The sequence below is a fragment of the Leuciscus leuciscus genome (assembly GCF_965113295.1).
Source record: "Leuciscus leuciscus genome assembly, chromosome: 1".
Classification (NCBI taxonomy): Eukaryota; Metazoa; Chordata; class Actinopteri; order Cypriniformes; family Leuciscidae; genus Leuciscus; species Leuciscus leuciscus.
Genome location: NC_138725.1, coordinates 53,324,853 through 53,347,437, shown reverse-complemented (window position 1 = coordinate 53,347,437; position 22,585 = coordinate 53,324,853). Strand labels below are relative to the sequence as shown.

At 36.7% G+C, this 22,585-nt stretch overlaps 1 protein-coding gene across 3 annotated transcripts in view; it reads right to left on the bottom strand.

Moving 5' to 3' along the window:
• LOC309478870 (uncharacterized protein) overlaps positions 1–22,459 on the bottom strand; it is a 28,287-nt gene extending 5,828 nt beyond the window's left edge. The window contains exons 1-12 of one of the 3 annotated variants that reach the window (XM_082142653.1): positions 10,419–10,597; positions 7,503–7,547; positions 7,357–7,383; positions 7,182–7,238; positions 6,935–6,952; positions 6,630–6,701; positions 6,383–6,535; positions 6,227–6,259; positions 5,880–5,915; positions 1,129–1,179; positions 741–806; positions 497–547 (exon numbers count right to left, since the gene is read on the bottom strand). In XM_082142653.1, the coding sequence (XP_081998779.1) occupies positions 497–547; positions 741–806; positions 1,129–1,179; positions 5,880–5,915; positions 6,227–6,259; positions 6,383–6,535; positions 6,630–6,701; positions 6,935–6,952; positions 7,182–7,238; positions 7,357–7,383; positions 7,503–7,547; positions 10,419–10,485 (676 nt within the window). In that variant the 5' untranslated portion in view covers positions 10,486–10,597. Of the gene's footprint in view, positions 1–496; positions 548–740; positions 807–1,128; positions 1,180–5,879; positions 5,916–6,226; positions 6,260–6,382; positions 6,536–6,629; positions 6,702–6,934; positions 6,953–7,181; positions 7,239–7,356; positions 7,384–7,502; positions 7,548–10,418; positions 10,598–21,614 lie in introns of those variants that run through there. The other 2 variants (XM_082142655.1, XM_082142654.1) reach the window with 2 other exon arrangements.
• Between the last annotated feature and the right edge of the window lie 126 nt (positions 22,460–22,585).

Sequence of the window (22,585 nt, the reverse complement as noted above, 5' to 3'; positions counted from 1 at the left end):
CATTTCTATAAAAAAAATGCTTTTTTGAACTCTCTATTCGGAAAAGAATCTAATAAAAGCAACAAATCACGTTTTCAACAAAAATATTAAGCAGCAAATCTGTTTTCAAAACTGATAATAATAATAAATGTTTCTTAAGCATCAAATCATCATATTAGAACGATTTCTGAAGGATCATGTGACACTGAAGACTGGAGTAATGATGCTGAAAATTTAGCTTTGCATCACATTACATTTTAAAATATATTAGCATAGAAAAGTGTTTTAAATTGAAATAATATTTCACAATATTAACTTTTACCGTATTTTTGTTCAAATAAATGCTTGATATTCCTTGGTAAGCATAAGACTTTTAAAAGATATTAACGGCCCCAAACATTTGAACGTTAGTGTACTAGGAGAACAAAATATTTTAAATGTTCTATAATCTGATGTGCTCTGATTGGCATTCATTCAGGTAAATGCTATAAACTATAAACTGATGGAGTGTGTTTACCCTTAATTTGAGCCCTCAGTCCATTGGTCACTCCTGGTCTTGAGGGGAAACCTATGGACCGCAGCTACAGTTACTATGTGCCTACCAGTCCCACATAAAACTATAAAACTTCCAAATACTCAAACTTTATCCTAGCTTGAACTGTGTAACTATACTGTACATATTTGACCATTTACTACAACTACCATATTAAAACAGAGGCGCTACAGTAATTAATATCATGCAAAAATCAAGTCACACATACATCTGGGATGAGGTTTACCATTGGTTATAGCACCCTGTCCATTAGGGACCCCTCCGTGACCATAACCTAAACATCACAACACCAGTTAACCTTCGCTAACAAGATACTATCAACACAACAGTTGTCAATGATGCAATAGCATAGAGAGATGGTCTGCAGGAGAAAAATCTAAGAAAATCAACACATTTCAAGGCAACAGAGAGAAATATACCACCCAAAAAGTAATTTGTGCTTATTTTCATGGGATAGTATGGTTTTGTGTGACATTAGGGTCATCAGTGCATCATTCAGTGCAAATGGCTTAAATACTGTAAACAAAAATTCAGAACAGCAGATTTAAAAAGCTATAAAAAGCATGAAAGTCACACATGGAAGTACTGAGGTTTACCATTGGCCCTCTCTCCCTGTGACACGAGCTGGCCACCTGTAGGCCCAGCACCTGTGAATACAGACATATCAGCAGGAAGCAATGATTTCAAGGGTTAGAAAGATAAAAAAGCAACATAATGCAAATTGCACTTAGTAGTGTTAACTTGACAATGATTGAGTTGAAGCAGCATGATTTCTGGTTTTTCAAACACCTATACAAAGTTGCATAGGATATTGATTCTGGATTTGACAAAGATCACTAATGTACAACAGGATATCTCTATTGTGTCACGGCCACGAGACAAGAGACAGAACAATGGAATAACACAACAGAAACTCTTGCACATACAGAACAACAACATAGACACAACAATGGCACTGAATGGAAATGTACAATCCTGCTTTCTAGGTCTAATCAACCTTATTTTTGTCATAATAGCAGGGAAAAACAGTAAGTTATGCTGCTTGATGTTGCAAACTGGTATTTGTTATCAATTTAATTGTAACTCTTTACAATAAGGTTTCATTTGTTAACATTATCGACTAGTTTATAGCTAATTAGCTAATTAGTTACTTCTACAGCATTTCTTAATCTTAGTTAGCCTAATGTTAATCTCAACATTTACGAATACATATTTTAAGATTTTTTTTACATTATTTAATGCACCGGGAACTAACGTGAACATTAACAATTTTTATTAACTAACATTAACAAAAGTAATAAATGCATGTTTAGTTTATGTTCGTAAACGCATTAAATAATGTTAATAAACGAGACTTAATTGTAAAGTGATAATAATTTAATTTAGTATCATAAAAACACTTTTTTGTGCAAATATTTTTATAGCTTACTGCACTTTCTAATTCCTAGTTATTTACCCATAGTGGCGAATGAACTGGAAGCCTTGTACATTCACAGGAAATAGCTTACTTCTGCGTTGAAAAATAAGGTGGATATTTTGACATTAGTGGAGGATAACCTCTTAAATCTGTCACTAGAAGCGGGCCTTTTCAAATCAAGCAAATCCTCAAGATTTTCACAAGAACAGCAATCTTTCTGGCATTCAAATCTGTCTGTATGGCTAATACACTGTAAACAAAAATGTCCACCTATTTCAACCTTAAAGGCCCACTGAAGTGCCTTGGAATGCGCAGCTTTGTATGATGCATTGACGTAATTTCCACTGAAACAGGAAGGCGGGACATTGAATGGCTCCTCCTCCTTTTCAAATAGCCAATAGCATTTAGTTGACCTAACAGACTGCAATTCATACTTTGCAGCACCATGGAAGCGAATCCGAGCACTGATGATACCTTGGATTCAATAGTAGAGGTATAAATAAATTCTAGCCATTTCATTCTTAACCAACGTATAGTTGCAAAATGGAATTATACTCGAGCGTTTGAGCAATCAAACACGTATCTCCAACCCATATTGCTCTCTGACGTGTCAACGCCGGTCGACAGGTGGTATTCATAGTATATAGGGGGCAGGACGCTTTAGATTCTAGAGACTAGAGAGCATTTGATTGGACTTAAGATGTGATGAGAAGCTGAAGTCCACGGTGATGTCATAAAAATTATTTTAAACTGACTTGAAAAATTTAGTTGAACTTATAAAAAATTGAAATAGCTTAAATTATTGTGATGAGTTATGTTATCATGACTTCCTGATCATATAAATGTTTACAGTGTTTGTTCAGCACTTGTCTTGTCCTATCTGAAACAGTTTTATCCAGAGGGGGAACAAGGACTTACAGGACCTAGGCTATACATTTTTGTTGTTGTTGATGAGCAAGTGAGAACAATATATATATACGTGTGTGTTTGTGTGTTTTGTATGGGAAGCATTTGATTCAGGCCTGCAATACCTGCCGATTCAAACATCTCTGTTAAGGATTTCTCCAATTGTTTTTGCATAGGCAAAATAACATTCCCTCTGCAGGCTGGGCAACACAACTGAACTTTAAAACTGAAACCTGAACCTGAGAACAGGGGCGTAGCACCAAATGTTGGGCCCCGGTCACAGAACCAAGAGGTGGGCCCCTCACAACACCAATATATATATCAATATATCTTTGTGGGGCCCCCCCTTCGCCAAGGGGCCCTGTTACTCAGTTCCACTATTACCCCCTGTCTGACGCCCCTGCCTGAGAATCTAGATCAGAGGTGTTCTACCCTTCTCCTGGAGACCCACTGTCCTGCAAAGTTTATTTCCAACACACCAGCCTGTTATTTTCAATCGCGGTCCTTGATTAGCTGGTTCGGGTCGGGTGTGTTTGATTGTTTGGAGCTAAACTCTGCAGGACAGTGGGTTTCCAGGAGAAGGGTTGAAGACCTGTGATGATGATGATGAGTCCTTTTTATGCTCTATCACTTTCTAAACCTTCAAAAATAGCAGCACAGAGACAATGGAGTCAGGCCCAAACGTCAACAACACAAGCCAAGAAATGCTTAAATGAGCATGAAGGGACAATAAAACAATATGATTGAAGACAAATCTCCTTATTATAAATCAGAAAATCGAGATTTAATATCTTAAATTAAGTAAATGCATCTTGTACTGGAAAACATAACCAAAATACTGAGGAACAAAATAATTCCTTGTGTATATGTAGATCACCTTATTTGATCTCTTCTGTTTCAGATAAAATTGTTCTAAATCATTTCTCATATTTACTCTCATGAGATTATCAGTTTAGTGTATAGATGTATGAATGTGAATTTTGATGTTTTGTGAACAGCAATTATCCCTAAATAAAATGCAAGAAGAATGAGTCAGGAACTCTGGTGAAGATTGGCAGGTTTACCCAGTTTTGATGGCTCTGAGCCTTGCCTTTTGGGTGTGCCAACTGCTACACCATATCCTGAAGATCACAAAATCAGTTTCACAGCTTTGAAACATCTAATCTGGAAGGGGAGGAGCCTTTTTGTTATCTAGCTACTGTAAAAGCATGTACATTATAACACTGATTAATGGTCAGCTAGAACAGAGAAAAGCGAACAATTTACCATGTGCTCTCTCACCTTGCCCAGCAGAAACACCTGTCATATCATAAAAATCTGAATAAGCTTTCAATCAACCCAGAATGCTAATTACAGATGCTATTGCTAAGCACACACAAGATTACTGCAATTAAACAACAAACAAAGAAAGTAGCTTAAATATTCCAGCAATACTTGTCATAGCAACGTTTTCTTAAGTTAAACATTTAAACATTTAGATTGTGCACACATAACACTTACAAACCGAGTGCACCCATGACAAATACGATGTGCATAAAGAAACAACCAACCACAAACACCTATAGTCTCTATAGCCTACCTGATAGCACGTATACATGCAAATTCTCTCACTAGCACATCCACAACATTAAATCATGTGACCAACGTCACTTTTTCCAAAGCACTAAAATGACTTTTGAGCGGTTGGGGCATGCATGCAAGCATATAGTAAAACTATGATAAAAGTATATAAATGATTCTGAAAACAATTAAGTGTCTACAAACGCAATGCAAATTAATCACATCTGAGGTTTTACTGGGTTGCAGCGCACGTCAGTGGCACATAAAGGTACTGCAGTCAACAACTAAAGAAAAATATTTGCCTACTTCATTCAGCATTTAAAAAATGAAGGCCAGCAGCTTATTAAAAGGCACTAAAAGTAATATTTATTGTATTCAATACCTATTTATTTGATCAGTGAGGTCATGCAATGCACTGCATAACATGCAATGTCAAAATATCACATTTGAAATAGGTTGATCTAAAATGCAATATTTTTTTAATTACTGCAGATTTTATTTATTTTTTTAATTTTTATTTTTTTGCACACTTATGAACTTAACATTTATTAAAGGGATAGTGGGACTGAAGCTCAAACATACTGCGTAACACACAAGAAAGAACCTCATTGGTTCTCGTACGTCAAGCGAACATGCTTGAGCTTCTGTTTACCACAACTGATGTGTGAGTTGATGAATGTTTATGAATAAAAGATTAAATTAAATCTGCGATTTGGAGCAAAAAGTTTGACTAAACTGCTAAATTCATATAGATTCGTTTTACAATCTCTACTTCAATCAATTTTTTTAGCGTAAAAGTGGTAGTTGTGTAGCTGTCAATAGAGGGACACAAAGCTCTCAGATTTCATCAAAAAAGATCTTAATTTGTGTTCCGAATATGAATGAAAGTCTTACGGGTTTGGAACGACATAAGGGTGAGTAATTAATGACAGAATTTTCATAATTGGGTGAACTAACCCTTTAAAACATATATTTTAATTAAAACATTGGCCTATATTTTTCAGTTTTGCTGAAATGTATCTAATTAAAATAATAGTTTTCAACAGTAGCTGTTGAATTAATCAAAATAATTTGGGTTACCAAAAGGTCCGCCCACCCCACCCCCCACCCCTTCAACAGACCCTAAAATTGCATAATAACTGTGTTATGAAATGCCACAAGGGTTCAAATAAACAAAAATTTGCTGCACCTAAATTACTACGAAAAACTGCTATATCATGAGTAAAAAAAATTAATCTAGCATCTGGTGACAAATTTTCACTTTATCACTAGAGTTCCATTACTGCAGAAATCTGAAATAAAGAAAATATTATTTGAACAAAAAGATCCAACCGCTTCCTGAAATAAAGTGGATAAAGCTGGCCAGTTGTTGTAGCAGCCTCAGTAAATGACGAAACATTGTTCAGACACCTGAGTTTAAACACAAACATTTCCATAATGCTTCAACGGGGAGAGTTTACATACCACGTCCAGCGCCGGGGTATCCTCCTGCACCGTAACCTGGCAACAAGACAAGAGAGATGTCAAGGTTACAGAAAGAAGAAATAAATGCCTGTTTAGTGGAAGCTGACACATAAACTCCCACTCCCACACGACTTCATCAAAAATATGACACCTAATCGTGGCAAATGGACAGCATATATCACTAAGTGTGAAAGATTTTAATCACAGTGCAAGGTTAAATTGTGATTGATTTGGTTAGATCAGATCCAATCTGCTACACAACGTTGGCTCGGACAATGATGGCATTAAACTGGAATGTGTCATATAATGTTTATTGATTTTTGGGACGTTATGGTGCGCACACTCACCAAGCTGTGGTCCATAACCATTATTGGTATAACCTAGGAATATGAAATATGAAAATATGAAATATGAAATTGAAATATGTCAAAATCAAACAGGAAATAAGTCTTCTACAAGAGTAATTATGTATGCTGAATGCAAAGCAAATGAGCAGCTCTCACCTCTTCCTCCAAGCTTCCCTGCTGGATAACCCATGGCTGCTCCCAGCCCGTTGCCTTGGCCATACCCTGTTCCGAGTCCCAGCCCGGCAGCTCCAAGGCCAGTTCCAAGGCCGGTTCCCTGTCCGTTTCCAAATCCAGTTCCAAGGTTTGCGGCTAAGACCAAAATAGTAGGAACATGGTGATGAATGCAAGAATAAGAAATCCATCAGATGTAAAATGTATGGTTATTTAGGAATGACAGTTTTACCTCCTCCATAACCGAGTGTTCCATACCCTTGTTTCAGGCCTCCTCTGATCGCAGTGGGTCTGTATGCTGCCCCTAACACACACCATAATCATTACACATACTACACACACACTGAGCCCATATGCACGTAATAACCCAGGCTATTGCACACAAACATGCTTGCATGCATTTTACACTACCGTTCAAAAGTTTGGGGTCAGTACGATTAAGAGACTTCTTTCAATATGTTAAAAAATCTTACCAACCCCAAACTTTTGAAAGGTATGTGTGCACAAAATGAAAGAGAAGAGTATAGATGAATTCACCTCCAGGATAACGGCCAGCTGTTTGGGGCGAAAAAAAGTATGTTTGCTTTTGGACAGAATCCAAAAGACTGACAATCACAGTTTATAAATAAACACCCTAGTAAACGGTCTCATTGGCTCTCCTTTTCCAAATCAGTTCTGTGTATTTTGGCATGTTTTTACTCAAATTATAATGATAAACCTTTATTGACTTATTGATTGTTCTTCTCATTTTCATCTCAGCGTGATCAGAGGTTGATAGACTCACCGCCTGTCTTTCCCTGCCTGCCCGCCCCATAGCCACGGGCTCCGAGGATACCAGCCACTGGACATAGGACAGTACAAAAATGAAAGAAAGTAAGATAAGATAACCGTTGTACTTACAAAAGCAAATTGCTAATTGGATTCAACAGCATCCATCAGATTCAGGCAGACAGACTTACCTCCGGTCTTTGCACCGATACCAGGACCTACAAAGAAGTGAGGATGGGTAATGAAACTCATTATCTGACGTAATGCTCTGACTTCTAACCCTCTGTAATATATCACAGATACACCACATATACAGAAATGAAAAATTGCAATATACCTCGATTCGCCAATCTTCCCAGGGCTCCTGTCTGTGGCCTAACTCCTTTAAGACAAGGGGAATAAAAACTGTGTAAATGCATTGAGCCTAAAAGATTGAAATAAAGAATAACCATAGAATACCATCTTTTTTGGACATTTACCATGATGATACCATGTTTTCTGGCAAACCTTTGAGTACTATGTAAATACATATTTGTGGCACATGAATAAGATATCAATGTGTCGACGTATTACAATCTGATAACATTATATCATCATAATATGCTTTTTAAAGGCAGGGGTCATGAAGGTCGTAAAGCAGTGGCAGGTCTAAAAAAAAGGTGGTGAAATAGATTTCGCCATTTCCTGATGCACATGTTATGTGTGTAGAGTACAAAGCTTGACTCTTTTTGTCTTCTCTTTGAGACTCCTGTTTGATGATTTCTTAGAATCGGCCTATAAAACTTCCACGGTTGAGAAACGGTGCCATCTAATAAGAGATTAGCAGTGCAAAATTCCACCCTCTCCACATTTCTGGAACAGGCCTCCATTGATGCTCAAACACAATAGGACAAAGTGTACTGACTGTGTATGGGTCGTATAAAGTCAGCTCTGACAGGAGGTCGACAAATTTTGACCACCGCTGTCACCTGTAGGTCCAAGGTTTTGATCTTCAGACATGAAATGCGAGCATTCAAGCTGCGGTCAGGTTTATGGAGGCTGTAGCGGATACTGCAAACTTTTTTTTCTCTATTTATCAGAGCTTTCAGACATTTAACATACAGTCGTTGTGTGCATTTTATGCCGTCATTTTCTAGACACCTTTTAGTCTGAGGAACAAACAGGACTGTTGGCTAAATTTTTTATGACATAATACCATCATCTGAATAAATAAGCTTTCCATTGATGTATGGTTTGTTAGGATAGGACAATATCCATGTTGAACTATACTATTTTCCTACTGCCATTTCTCTTACACTGCCATTTTACATTTTAAACTATCAAGTTTTTCATTTATTTTTATACAATGTTTAATACTTTTTAACTAATCTGAATGTCTTCTATATTTATGACTGTGTAGTTGAATGTTGGTATGTCATGTGTAATTTCATGTCGCCTTGTACCCTGCACCTTATCTTGGCCAGGTCGCGGTTGCAAATGAGAACCTGTTCTCAACCGATTAACCTGGTTAAATAAAGGTATAATAAAAAATAATAATAATAATAAATATTTGGCTAACTATTTGAAAATATGGAATCTGAGGGTGCAAAAAAATCGAAACATTGAGAAAATCATCTTTAAAGTTGTCCATTTACGTTCCAGATTGTGCTGCATTCACTCACAAAAATAAATGTTTTACATATTTACAGAAGGAAATTTACTAAATTTCTTTATGGAACATGATCTTTACTTAATATCCTAATGATTTTTGGCATAAAAGAAAAATCGATAATTTTGACCCATACAATGTATTGTTGGCTATTGCCACAAATATACCCGTGCGACTTGTGACTGGTTTTGTGATCCAGGGTCACATATAACCAGTATCATGCTGACTGAGATAACAGTGTAGTGTCCTATTAAGAGTGGCCCAGACTAAATACATATTGTCTGTCAAGTATTGATATATATCATTTGATAGTATATTCAAAGTGCAAACAAGTAGAAAGATCTGTCACACACTTTTGATATGTCAAACAGCTACTTTTCTCATTGTTTGGGTATTTCCAAGAAAAGCAGCACAAGCACTTTATTAACAAGGACTGATTCACCAGACCTCAGTGAAGTGTTTTCATGTCATAGTCATCAGTCATCAAAGGACTGGCAATATTATATGGGGAAAAGGATTGACCTAACCCTTTCTAAACCTAAAATTTGTATGTTTAGTTAATCAAATATAGTGCATATAGTAGTAGTATATGCAAAACTTTTACATGATGTTTAAATTAAATCATGTTAAAATTTCAAAACCCCAAATTTTCATAGTTTTATAATATAACTTTGACTTTGAGTATTATGTGTTTAAATATATGTTTTTAGCACACAGTAAATCTAAATAAAAAGTCCAGTCCATATGGGCTAGATGTGGTTAAAAAAGGTTAGTGTTACTTTTGTTCAGCGATCCAACTACTTTGTTTTTGTCTAAATATTTAGTTTGAAATGCAAACCGATCTCAGTTATCCTGCATTGCAACAAAATATAGAGTGTCTATATTTTGTCGCAATGCAGGATAACTGAGATCGGTTTGCATTTCAAACTAAATATTTAGACAAAAAAAAAGTAGTGGATATACATACATATATACATTACTATGTAGAATTACTATGTGTGTATATATATATATATATATATATACATATATGTACATACATATGTATACACACACACATATATATATATAATATATATATATATACATAGTAATTCCTTGTTTCTTTTGATTTGATTTTAATAGACCTTTTCATGCATATTTACATTTAATAACCAAACTGTCAGACATTCAAAGTGATTTTCAGAGAGCAAAAGCATTGAACAAAGGTCTCTCCACTTAATGACACATATATTCACGTATTGCTCTGCTATACAGTGCCAGTTAAAATAAAAATATATATTTTATCAGCAACCAAAACCACACATCATATTTGAAGCCAATTAAGGGCCTCCCTCAAATGCACAATGGAGGGCTCAGGAAGCCCAGGAATTATAACCTTACAACCTCTGTGTTACCAGACCGATTCTTTTCCATTATAAGTAGTCCCATTTCAAATGAATCTGGTTTCATTTTCAGTCATAATTACAATGATTTGACCCCATGTGTGCTCAGATATCATTACAAACCACTACACTTCTTTCTCCTCACTCCTGCATCCACATATTCTCCTCGTTTCTCTATCCTTCCACCCACCCTCAAGCCTCTTCAACAAGACCTTCTTACCTCCTTGTATGGTGTTCTGTACCAGCCACAGGACCAGTGAGGTCTGCAGGAGTGCCCGGACCAGCATGTTGGCAGACAGACAGACAGACTTGGCGACAGCGGACAGTCAGAAATGCACACAGGTGAAGTGAGAGTCAAGCAGCCTTAGTTGAAAGCAGCACCACTGGCCACTCTGCCCGCCTGGCCTTTATTTATTCTCTGGAAACTCTTGTCTTTCCTCTGACCAGCCCTGCCCTCTGCTGTGCTATTGGGCACCCCTGACCAAATCGCCTGCCCTTTCTCCCTTTCTTTCACTCCTCGTCCCATTCTACCTCTTTTCCTCATGCTCTACCAAGCCTGAAGAAGACAGCCAGCTTCATCCAGATGTTTATTGTGATATACCCCTATAGATGGCGCCTATGGTGGTCACATATTTTCTAAGGTTAAACTTTATTTCAATGGTCCACTTTACACATTTTACTAATTAGTAACTTTGCAACTACATGTCAACTAACTCTCATTAAAGTATTAGTAGACTATTGAGTTATAGTTAGGTATTAGGGTTCAGGTTAGTAGAATAAGTTGACATGCAGTTATTTTAAGTTACTTATAGTCAGTAGAATGTCTGTTGAGGGACCATCAAAATAAAGTGTCAGCAGATATCAAGCAGACAGTCTAAATGAGAGTTAGTTGACAGTTGCAAAGTTACTTATAGTTAGTCAAATGTCTAAAGTGGACCATTGAAATAAAGTGTTACAATTTCCTAATATTGGCCATCTTATGTCTTCATGATCAGTTGTATTGAAAATTACATCAAGGACTTCAATTTTACAGTATTACTGTTTTTAGGCTGATTGTTTTAGTGGCTTTTTTATTTTTTGCGAAAGTTAATATAATATACTATATAATGCAATATACAGGTAATATTATAAAACAGTTTAAACTAAAACAATATAATATGTCCACATATTTATTTGTATGAAGAAAGGGATAATGCACAGTCGGTCGGTCATTATAAAAAAAGATGTAATATAATTTTATGAAACAAAATCGCAATAATACATAACATCACTACACAGATCACATAAATTCTTCTTCTTATTAAAAAAAAAGTATTGTTAATACCATTATTAACAGGATATTAAAATCTCAGTGCAAAACCTAACAAAGTGATTTATTGCACAGTGAAACAAAGGTCCACACATTAAATATCTCTAAACAGAGCTACTAATTTACTTATTGATGTCTGTATGAGGGCTGAGCATTGAATCAAACGATTACTTTAGGTCAGTCTGCTTAAACACATGGCCTGACATTCAAGACAGGGCTCCACCTCACACTGAAAATCAAGTGCCATGATTTATAGCAGTAAAAACACCATATGAGTCACTGCAGTTGTAGCTCCTGTTGGCAAAGATTCAGAAAAAAAAATAGGCTTTCATAGTGTTCTGTTTTCTAAGCAGGCATTTGTCTAATGAGTTAGTCTAAATTATTAACAGTCCGTGTCCTGTGATGAAAACAGCCCAATGGAGGAAGGACAGGGACTCTGTTGTGGATAAGGTTAAAAGGTTTACCTCGAGTCCAGACAGGCTAGTTTTCTGTAAATTTGTGCGACTTTGTTTTAATTACAAACCGTGTAAATATCCTGCTAGTGAAGCTTTGTAAATATGTCAGGGGAATAATACGAACCAGTGTAGGATGTGGAGATGCCGAGTTCCACATTAAGCATTTATAAAAGTTTGTTTTTCACGAGAGGACAGTCACTGGCAGAGACTCAGTCCAGTGAAGTCATATTTGAACAGCAATAACATCACCACCATAACATCATCAGCAGTTTATTTCGACTTTTGACGTTTTCTGTCTGCATTCGTTCTTTTACGCCTTTTTGTTTTCAAAAGGCATGAAGAACCATCTTGCACTGAACGTAGAACATGCTCTGAGTAAAACACTAGCCAGGTTCACACTTTCCACTCACCCTTTTCGCTGAACAATCTATTTGTTTTATAATGTTTAGCAGTAAACACAGACACCCATCAGGCAGAATGCACACATAAACAGGTGTAGAACTAGACTAATGGCTTTTTCACCATCCGTCCATCCATCTATCTCCAATCTTACACCTGTTTATGTGAGTGCCCTGTCTGGTCGTCTATGTGTTTGTGCTGACTTCGTACTATACGAAAAAAGTGTGATGAATGATGAATATGCTCATTAAGCTCTCAATATGTTTGTTTGGACAATATTAACTTGGCTTTCACTCTGGAAAACACTTTCATGCAGTTAATTTTGTACAGTTATACTTTAATAACTGACATTTAATATTGCTCATTATTTATTTATGGGCTTTTTAAAATAGATTTAGACAGCAGTCCTGACACGATCGAAGGCCAAAATCCCAAAACGCATAGCGCTGTGCTCAGCATTTTTTGTTTTTATAAAATAATAATTCCAAAATGATGGATAAAGCAATGGAAATATTAGAAATATGTTACATTTTTAATGATATTAATTAAAAAAGATAAATCATTTAAAACCAACCATTTTTACAACTTACTAAAGGGGTAATTTACCCCAAAATTATAATCCTTTCATTATTTACTCATTCTGTCACTTATTTACTCTGACTTTCTTTGTTTTGTGGAACATAAAAGAAAATGTTTTAAATAATGTTGGTTGCCAAACCGCTTTGGTTTAAAAAAATAAAACATTCTTCAAAATATATTTCTTTGTGTTCTGCAGAAAGAAAGAAATGCATATAAATTTGGAGGGACATGCATGAGGGTGAGTAAATAATAACAAAATGTTCATTTTTTTGGTTGGATTATACCTTTAAATATTGTGTCATTCCACTCACATTGCCTGTAGACACTAGGACTGCATCTGAAATTGCACCCTACATAGGCAAAAAAAAAAAAAAACAATATGTGACAAAAGTAGGCTAGTTTGTCTGAATTCACTGTAGTCATTAAAGAGTAGGCAAAAAGTAAACGGATGACCTTCTTCTTACGGTGAGATTATGAAGTGTGCATTTGATGGACCCTTTACTATCCCATGAGGCCATGGGAGAGGATTTGTGAATGGAAGTGAAGTAACTGACGCTGGTAGGTCACATGATTATGACAACATGGCGACTGTAGTATGTCCCATTATGTATATGGTATGTCCAGATTAGATTCATACTACACACATGCATCCTATATAGAACGTACTTCTTTAGCAGTCGTTAAGTAATAATTACTTATTCAAAATAATGACCTACTCAAGAGACTATGCGATTTCGGATGCAGCCTAGATTTTTTTTTAAAAAGCGCTAATGAGCTGCAAGCTTGTGCACAACCAGTGTGCCATGTGTCATGTTTATTAAACAGATTTCTTTGCAGTCAGTGCACAAACTAAAACGTCAGCTGATCATGATGAAACAACTGTTATGTTGTTAAAGTTACAAACAAAGGAAGATTCAAATGGAGTTACAGAGATTATAGTACACAACCCTAATATAGATATAGAGAGAGACAGGCCTGATGTTGCTGGGAATCTTTGGGCTCTATTGTCCACTTAAACGGACACCCAGACACTAACCACAAGCCACCCAGAAGTTTGGAACACATACTATACCACAGGATAATACCTGATAGCTGGTGTCAGACCCATTAATAAGCAAATTTACCATTTTTAAATATACCTCACACACAGTTTGAGGCCCGCAGGAGTTTGACAGTGTGCCACCACCACAGAAGAGGTGAAGATAAATAATCACTGACAGATTCATTCTCTGTAAAAGCTTTCGCATGTATTTGTAAGAATGTGTGTTTTGGTGTAAATGACAACGCTTTCGTGTGTTTATCACTTTTACTGCACTGCAACAGTCTTCTGTGCTCATGTTGCATAACACACTTTTGCAGTGTAACTCTACACACACCTAGTATTTCTGTGGCACAGCGCTCCATGTTTTTAGCCTACAGGTATGGCAGTCACTCTGCCTGCACCTGTGATGGTGGGGCTGTTAGCGTTTCGCTCCACAGAGTGTAGCATAAACGGTGGGAACACACACAGAACCACAGAAACATGGTGGAGTTTTTTTTACACTTTGGCCCTCATATCAACTTAGTTATACTTGTTTGTCAAATGATATGGTAAAAGTGAGTTTATCTGAAGTTTAGGGCCCAATGAAGCCATGTTTTTAGACATTGTTTTATACAGTTTTATAAAAATAAAAAATAAGTTTTTTAATTTGCTATCACTGGAATACTATTCAGAATTATTTAATTTTTTTATGGTGTACAGTTCAAAAAGAAATTTGCAGTGAATACAGAATGGTAAATAGAATGACCAACAGACAGATAGACGATAGATAGACGATAGATAGATAGATAGATAGATAGATAGATAGATAGATAGATAGATAGATAGATAGATAGATAGATAGATAGATAGATAGATAGATAGATAGATAGATAGATAGATAGATAGATACGACTGACAGCACAGATAGATAGATAGATAGAGATACGACTGACTGACAGATAGATAGATAGATAGATAGATAGATAGATAGATAGATAGATAGATAGATAGAGATACGACTGACTGACTGACAGATAGATAGATAGATAGATAGATACGACTGACAGCACAGATAGATAGATAGATAGATAGAGATACGACTGACTGACAGATAGATAGATAGATAGATAGATAGATAGATAGATACGACTGACAGCACAGATAGATAGATAGATAGATAGATAGAGATACGACTGACTGACAGATAGATAGATAGATAGATAGATAGATAGATAGAGATACGACTGACTGACTGACAGATAGATAGATAGATAGATAGATAGATAGATAGAGATACGACTGACTGACAGATAGATAGATAGATAGATAGATAGAGATACGACTGACTGACAGATAGATAGATAGATAGAGATACGACTGACTGACTGACAGATAGATAGATACAACTGACAGCACAGATAGATAGATAGATAGATAGATAGATAGATACGACTGACAGCACAGATAGATAGATAGATAGATAGATAGAGATACGACTGACAGATAGATAGATAGATAGATAGAGATACGACTGACTGACAGATAGATAGATAGATACAAATGACTGCATAGATAGATAGATAGATAGATAGATAGATAGATAGATAGATAGATACGACTGACTGCACAGATAGATAGATAGATAGATAGAGCAATAGACAGAATGACTGACAGACAGACAGACAGACAGACAGATAGATAGATAGAGATACGACTGACTGACAGATAGATAGATAGATACAACTGACAGCACAGATAGATAGATAGATAGATAGAGATACAAATGACTGCACAGATAGATAGATAGATAGATAGATAGAGATACGACTGACTGACAGACAGATAGATACAACTGACAGCACAGATAGATAGATAGATAGATAGATAGATAGATAGAGATACGACTGACTGACAGATAGATAGATAGATAGATAGATAGATAGATAGATAGAGATACAAATGACTGCACAGATAGATAGATAGATAGATAGATAGATAGATAGATAGATAGAGATACGACTGACTGACAGATAGATAGATACAACTGACAGCACAGATAGATAGATAGATAGATAGATAGATAGATAGATAGATACGACTGACTGCACAGAGAGATAGATAGATAGAGCAATAGACAGAATGACTGACAGACAGAGAGACAGACAGACAGACAGACAGATAGATAGATAGATAGATAGAGATACGACTGACTGACAGATAGATAGATACAACTGACAGCACAGATAGATAGATAGATAGATAGATAGATAGATACGACTGACTGCACAGAGAGATAGATAGATAGAGCAATAGACAGAATGACTGACAGACAGAGAGACAGACAGACAGACAGACAGATAGATAGATAGATAGATAGATAGATAGATAGATAGATAGATAGATAGATAAGACAGATAGAACAATAGACGGACGACAGAGAGACAGACAGACAGAAAGACAGATATAACGATAGACAGACAGACAGACAGACATGTAGGACTTCTATTCCTGCTTTCCAGTATCCTGCTGACAGTCAGACAGGGACAATATTAGTGGTGCATTCTTCCACGTTAAAGATTTGTTCAAGAGTCTACAGCAAGACGCCTTTAGTAAAAACAGACAAGCACAGTCCTGTCCTGCTCCAAAACATACAGAGAAATGAGACAGCAAGAAAGAGGGAGAATGAGGTCAAGGACAGACAAAAAGCTAATTATGTGATTTTACATTATCGTGAAAGGACTCAACAAAATGTTTAAAACATTTTTCTTTTCATTAAGTCTCAAGATCCTGTCATATACATGTCCTCAGATCATATAGGCAAGGCAAAGCAAGTTTATTTATATAGCACATTTCATACACTATGGTAATTCTAAGTGTTTTATATAGAAGGAATTAAAATAATCAAAAGAAATAAAAAAAGGTGATAAAATATATTAAAAGAGTTTAGAAAAAAAAGGAAATAAAATACAGTGCAGTCGGACGAACAGTGGCACAGTGCTCATTCAATGCACAGCTAAACAGAAGTGTTTTGAGTCTGGATTTGAATGTGACTACTGTAGGATCTCTTCTGGAAGCTGGTTCAGCTGCGGCTGGCATAATAGCTAAAAGCAGACTCTCCTTTTGGGCTTTGAGTGAACCAATGGTATTTCTAGCTGATGTGATCCTAATGATCTGAGTGATCTGTTAGGTTTATATTCGGTGAGCATATATGCAATATATTGAGGTCCATAGGCCATTGAGTGATTTATAGACCAGTAATAATAATACTTTAAAATCAACCCTAAATGTAATTGGGACTAGAAGCCAGTGTAAAGACCTGAGGACTGGTGTGATATGTTCATATTTTCAGGCAGCAGCGTTCTGTATGAGCGGCACCTGTCTTATGGTCTTTTTGGGAAGGCCAGTGAGGAGTTCATTACAATAATCCATCCTGCTGGTGATGAAAGCATGAACAAGTTTCTCTAAGTCTTGTATGGAAACAAAGCAATATTTTTCAGATGATAGTATTATGATTTAGTTATTGCTTTGACATGACTACTGAAACTAAGGTCTGACTCCAGAATCACACCGAGATTCCTGACGTGATTTTTAGATGATATAGTTGATATACACTCACCTAAAGGATTATTAGGAACACCATACTAATACTGTGTTTGACCCCCTTTTGCCTTCAGAACTGCCTTAATTCTACGTGGCATTGATTCAACAAGGTGCTGAAAGCATTCTTTAGAAATGTTGGCCCATATTGATAGGATAGCATCTTGCAGTTGATGGAGATTTGTGGGATGCACATCCAGGGCACGAAGCTCCCGTTCCACCACATCCCAAAGATGCTCTATTGGGTTGAGATCTGGTGACTGTGGGGGCCATTTTAGTACAGTGAACTCATTGTCATGTTCAAGAAACCAATTTGAAATGATTCGAGCTTTGTGACATGGGGCATTATCCTGCTGGAAGTAGCCATCAGAGGATGGGTACATGGTGGTCATAAAGGGATGGACATGGTCAGAAACAATGCTCAGGTAGGCCGTGGCATTTAAACGATGCCCAATTGGCACTAAGGGGCCTAAAGTGTGCCAAGAAAACATCCCCCACACCATTACACCACCACCACCAGCCTGCACAGTGGTAACAAGGTATGATGGATCCATGTTCTCATTCTGTTTACGCCAAATTCTGACTCTACCATCTGAATGTCTCAACAGAAATCGAGACTCATCAGACCAGGCAACTTTTTTCCAGTCTTCAACTGTCCAATTTTGGTGAGCTCGTGCAAATTGTAGCCTCTTTTTCCTATTTGTAGTGGAGATGAGTGGTACCCGGTGGGGTCTTCTGCTGTTGTAGCCCATCCGCCTCAAGGTTGTGCGTGTTGTGGCTTCACAAATGCTTTGCTGCATACCTCGGTTGTAACGAGTGGTTATTTCAGTCAAAGTTGCTCTTCTATCAGCTTGAATCAGTCGGCCCATTCTCCTCTGACCACTAGCATCAACAAGGCATTTTCGCCCACAGGACTGCCGCATACTGGATGTTTTTCCCTTTTCACACCATTCTTTGTAAACCCTAGAAATGGTTGTGCATGAAAATCCCAGTAACTGAGCAGATTGTGAAATACTCAGACCGGCCCGTCTGGCACCAACAACCATGCCACGCTCAAAATTGCTTAAATCACCTTTCTTTCCCATTCTGACATTCAGTTTGGAGTTCAGGAGATTGTCTTGACCAGGACCACACCCCTAAATGCATTGAAGCAACTGCCATGTGATTGGTTAATTAGATAATTGCATTAATCAGAAATTGAACAGGTGTTCCTAATAATCCTTTAGGTGATTGTACATACTATCATTCAAAAGTTTGCGGTAAGAAATAATTTTTTATGTTTTTGAAAGAAGTCTCTTACTCACAAAGGCTGCATTTATTTGCTCAAAATACAGTAAAAACTGCAATATAATAACGTTTTACAATTTAGAATAACCGTTTTCTATTGTAATATATTTTAAGAATTGATTCCTTTGATATCAAAGCTGAATTTTCAGCATCATTACTCCAGACTTCAGTGTCACATGATCCTTCAGAAATCATTCTAATCTGATGATTTGCTGCTCAAAAAAATTTCTCATTATGATCAATGTTCAAAACAGCTGTGCTGCTTTTGTGCAAACCATGATTATTTAGATTCTTTGATGAATAGAAAGCATTCTTTTATATCATCATAAATGTCTTTACTGTCACTTTTGATCAATTTAATGCATGCTTGCTAAATGAAAGTATTCATTTCTTTTAAAAAACAAAACATTCCAGGACACAGCACATATCACTTTATAGCCCTGTCTTTCAGTATCCCTTTCCTTCCCATCCCATCATCACTTGAATGTTTTGATCCCTGTTTCTTTTCCTCTGCCAATCTGTCTGCCAGACGGTCCTATGACAATGCCCATTACACACAGGAATCCTCCATCCCACCTTAACAACTACTGACCACATAACGATGTTGATTTCCTTTATCACAGCATGTGCAGCCAAACAGACTGGAAATGAAACGTGCATGACCAGTAGGTGAAAACAGAGTGGGTGTGAAAATATTTAAAAAGAGGAGGAAGGCAGTGAAAAAGAGTCTCGTAAATACCTTTCAGAGCAGATATTAGTTACATTCATCCTCTGAAGACACTGACCACGGCCTCCTCTGAGGGTGGCTGCATGTGCCAGCGATGATATAGCGTCATGTTTCTGACCAGTTTCATGGTTAAAGATTTCTGTAGTTTTTACTGTGGATCTAGTCAAAACCAAAGAAATCTTTACTACTCTGTTTATACACATATTCAACTGTGTTGAGTCTACATGTCTCCTAAGACTCAAAATTGTGCCAAGTTTACAGAAACAGGTGTATGCTAGATTAACCCAGAGAATGAAAGAGAAAGAAAAGTTGTTTTCCATATGAACTTGCAAAATGGCTCTTCAAACTCGCATAGCAATCAAATGCTGCTACTCGTGCGGATATTTCTCACTTGTGTTAAAACGCGCTTTTTACAAGCTTCTCTCTGCATCTGTGTGTGCATGCAGCAAGACGGCGATTCTGCCCACAAAAACAAGGGAACAGACGCTCAGACGAATATCCTCAATGCCCGGCTGCTCTATCCCGGCCTGGACTGCAGGATGACTTCATGCCTGGCACTGATGTCTGTTTGTATTGCAAACATGGAAATGGAAGTTGTGCAGACAGCGATGTGCAGACGACTCCAGAGTGAGATTCACACATTTAGGTTATACACACTGATGCTTTTAAGCAAGGCAAGTTTGAAAGAAAAATATGCACATGATTTTCACACTTATTCATGCACATATACAAGAACATATAGGATCATCTACCAATAGGCTTAAATATTATATGATTATTCTGATAGATAAACATTTCACAGCTAGTTTTTTTTCATTATCACAAAGCTGCCATGTTTTGATAGTTGTATTTTAGTCAGTGCCTGTATCCAAAGCGCCATTTGTATGCATGGAACATTTCTAAAGGTCATGCTCTTGATCAAACAACATGTCTTTGAGTTGAAGAGTCAACATTAGGAAATGTTAAGATCCTATTCTTGGTTTATGGTGGGCAAATTCACACAAACTCATTGAAAATATAGCCAGAACACAATTTCAAACAGCCCTGAAATAACAAAAGAGGTGCAAAAGTACATTCACAAAGTGGGAGAAATTATCAATTGAAACTCCTATGAATGAATTCCTATGCTATGATGAGCAAGACTATCTTTAGAACAACAGAAGGGCCTTTTCCTTTTTGAAGTAGGCTACAAGCAAGCTCACAAAGGAAAGTAACTTATATTATTCAGATGGCAAGAGGATTTAAATCAGGGACCACTGAATAATAATTTTTAAAAAACAATCAAGACCAGTAATCCAGCTTTAAGCGCAAAAAAAAAAAAAAAAAAAGGGAAGGGAAGGGAAGGGGTAGCAAATATCAGTCACATGGCCAAGGATAAACACTCAGTGTAAGCACCAATTTCCAAACTATAGAAAAAAAATTACAGATAGATTATGTATGATAATATGTTATATTACATTTGTTAATAATTCTAATAAGCTACTATAGGACAATACATCTAACAATTAGGCCTACAATATTTGTAAGATGATTCTCATTGTTGTGATACAGCTGCCAGCAACGCAAGACTTACAGCGCCACCTTGTGACATGTACGTTTTTTACATATAGCTACTGGCTCATTGTTTTATGAGAACATAAAAATGATCCGAACTTAAAAGTTACATAGCTGGTACAACACAACAAAGGAGAACCACTAAATAATTTGAGTATACAAAATAAATGAAGGAATAAATAATCTGAAATACAAAATAGAACGTAGGGTTCTACAATTATGGCGTATATAATTGCATTAAATAGCCTAGCCATTTATCTAGACATTTTTTTAGACATACACGTTTAAAACGTGTTAATTTTCAAATTCGTTTTAATAAATAATCATAAACGTATTGCACGTTGTTTCCTATTTTTTTCTGTCTGTCATGGCATTTAAATTTATTTAAATGTAGGCTATTTAAATGCCCAAACATTTGTTTCTAGCGAAATTAGCAAACCACGTTTTGAACTCATGAATATTAATAAGGACTTGCTGACATTACTTACGACCACTCCCCAACGTCCAGTGACTCCAGTCACACAAAATAATTAGGCTTGTTTGTTTGAGGCTGCAGTGAGTGGAGGAGTGAAAAGTGCAGGCAAGACGTCCGTTCATGAACTGAACTTCTCGCAGTGGATCAGACACCTGAGATCAAAGGCGGATATCGCGGGATTCACGCTCATGCACGGTGTTGCTAATAAACTGGATGTAGCCTAATTTAAGTTCTGTTGCTTTTATATGAAAATAAATATAATGAACAAGACCTCCAAAGTACTTGTTATTTAATTACAAACCAAAGACGTGTTTATCAATCATTTTACTTGAATTAGCCTAGCCTACAGACATGTTTTTTTGTTTTGTTTTTTTATATGACAACAATCAAATAACCCATCACACTGTCAGATAGTTTGGGAATACTCACACATAATTTATACACATAAAAACATGATTTCAGAGTTTTAAAATCAAACATTTCAAAAGAGAACTATACATCACAGTTGTTTAAACCAATGAGCTGTGTCGTCAGAAAGTCGTTTGCCATCATGCTTTTGATCAGTTTTTTTGACATACGTACGGTACGTCAGCATGACATCAGAGCAAGTCGGGCCGCACTCGGACACATTTTTAACCGGCATGCATCTCGCGGTGATCGGTTCTGCGCAGATTTTGCTCATCTCAAACAAGCCTATTCATATTCATAAGTAGGCAGTCACGACAGAAGTGGGACTCGTAAATTCACGCTTTGGTGGCTGAGGCGTCAGAACCGCGGAAGTTGAACTAAACCGTTTGTCAAAAGAGAAGTGTAGTAGGCTAATGAACATGTAGAAACAAAAAGAGAAAAACGGAAAGAGTGAGGTGACATAAGGTCACTTACGGTCACTGAGTCACGTACACACACACACACGAAGAAAGTAACCCAACTCCTCTAGCTGTCAACTGACAGCTACAATTCCTTACTTTAACTACTTGTGCTTGT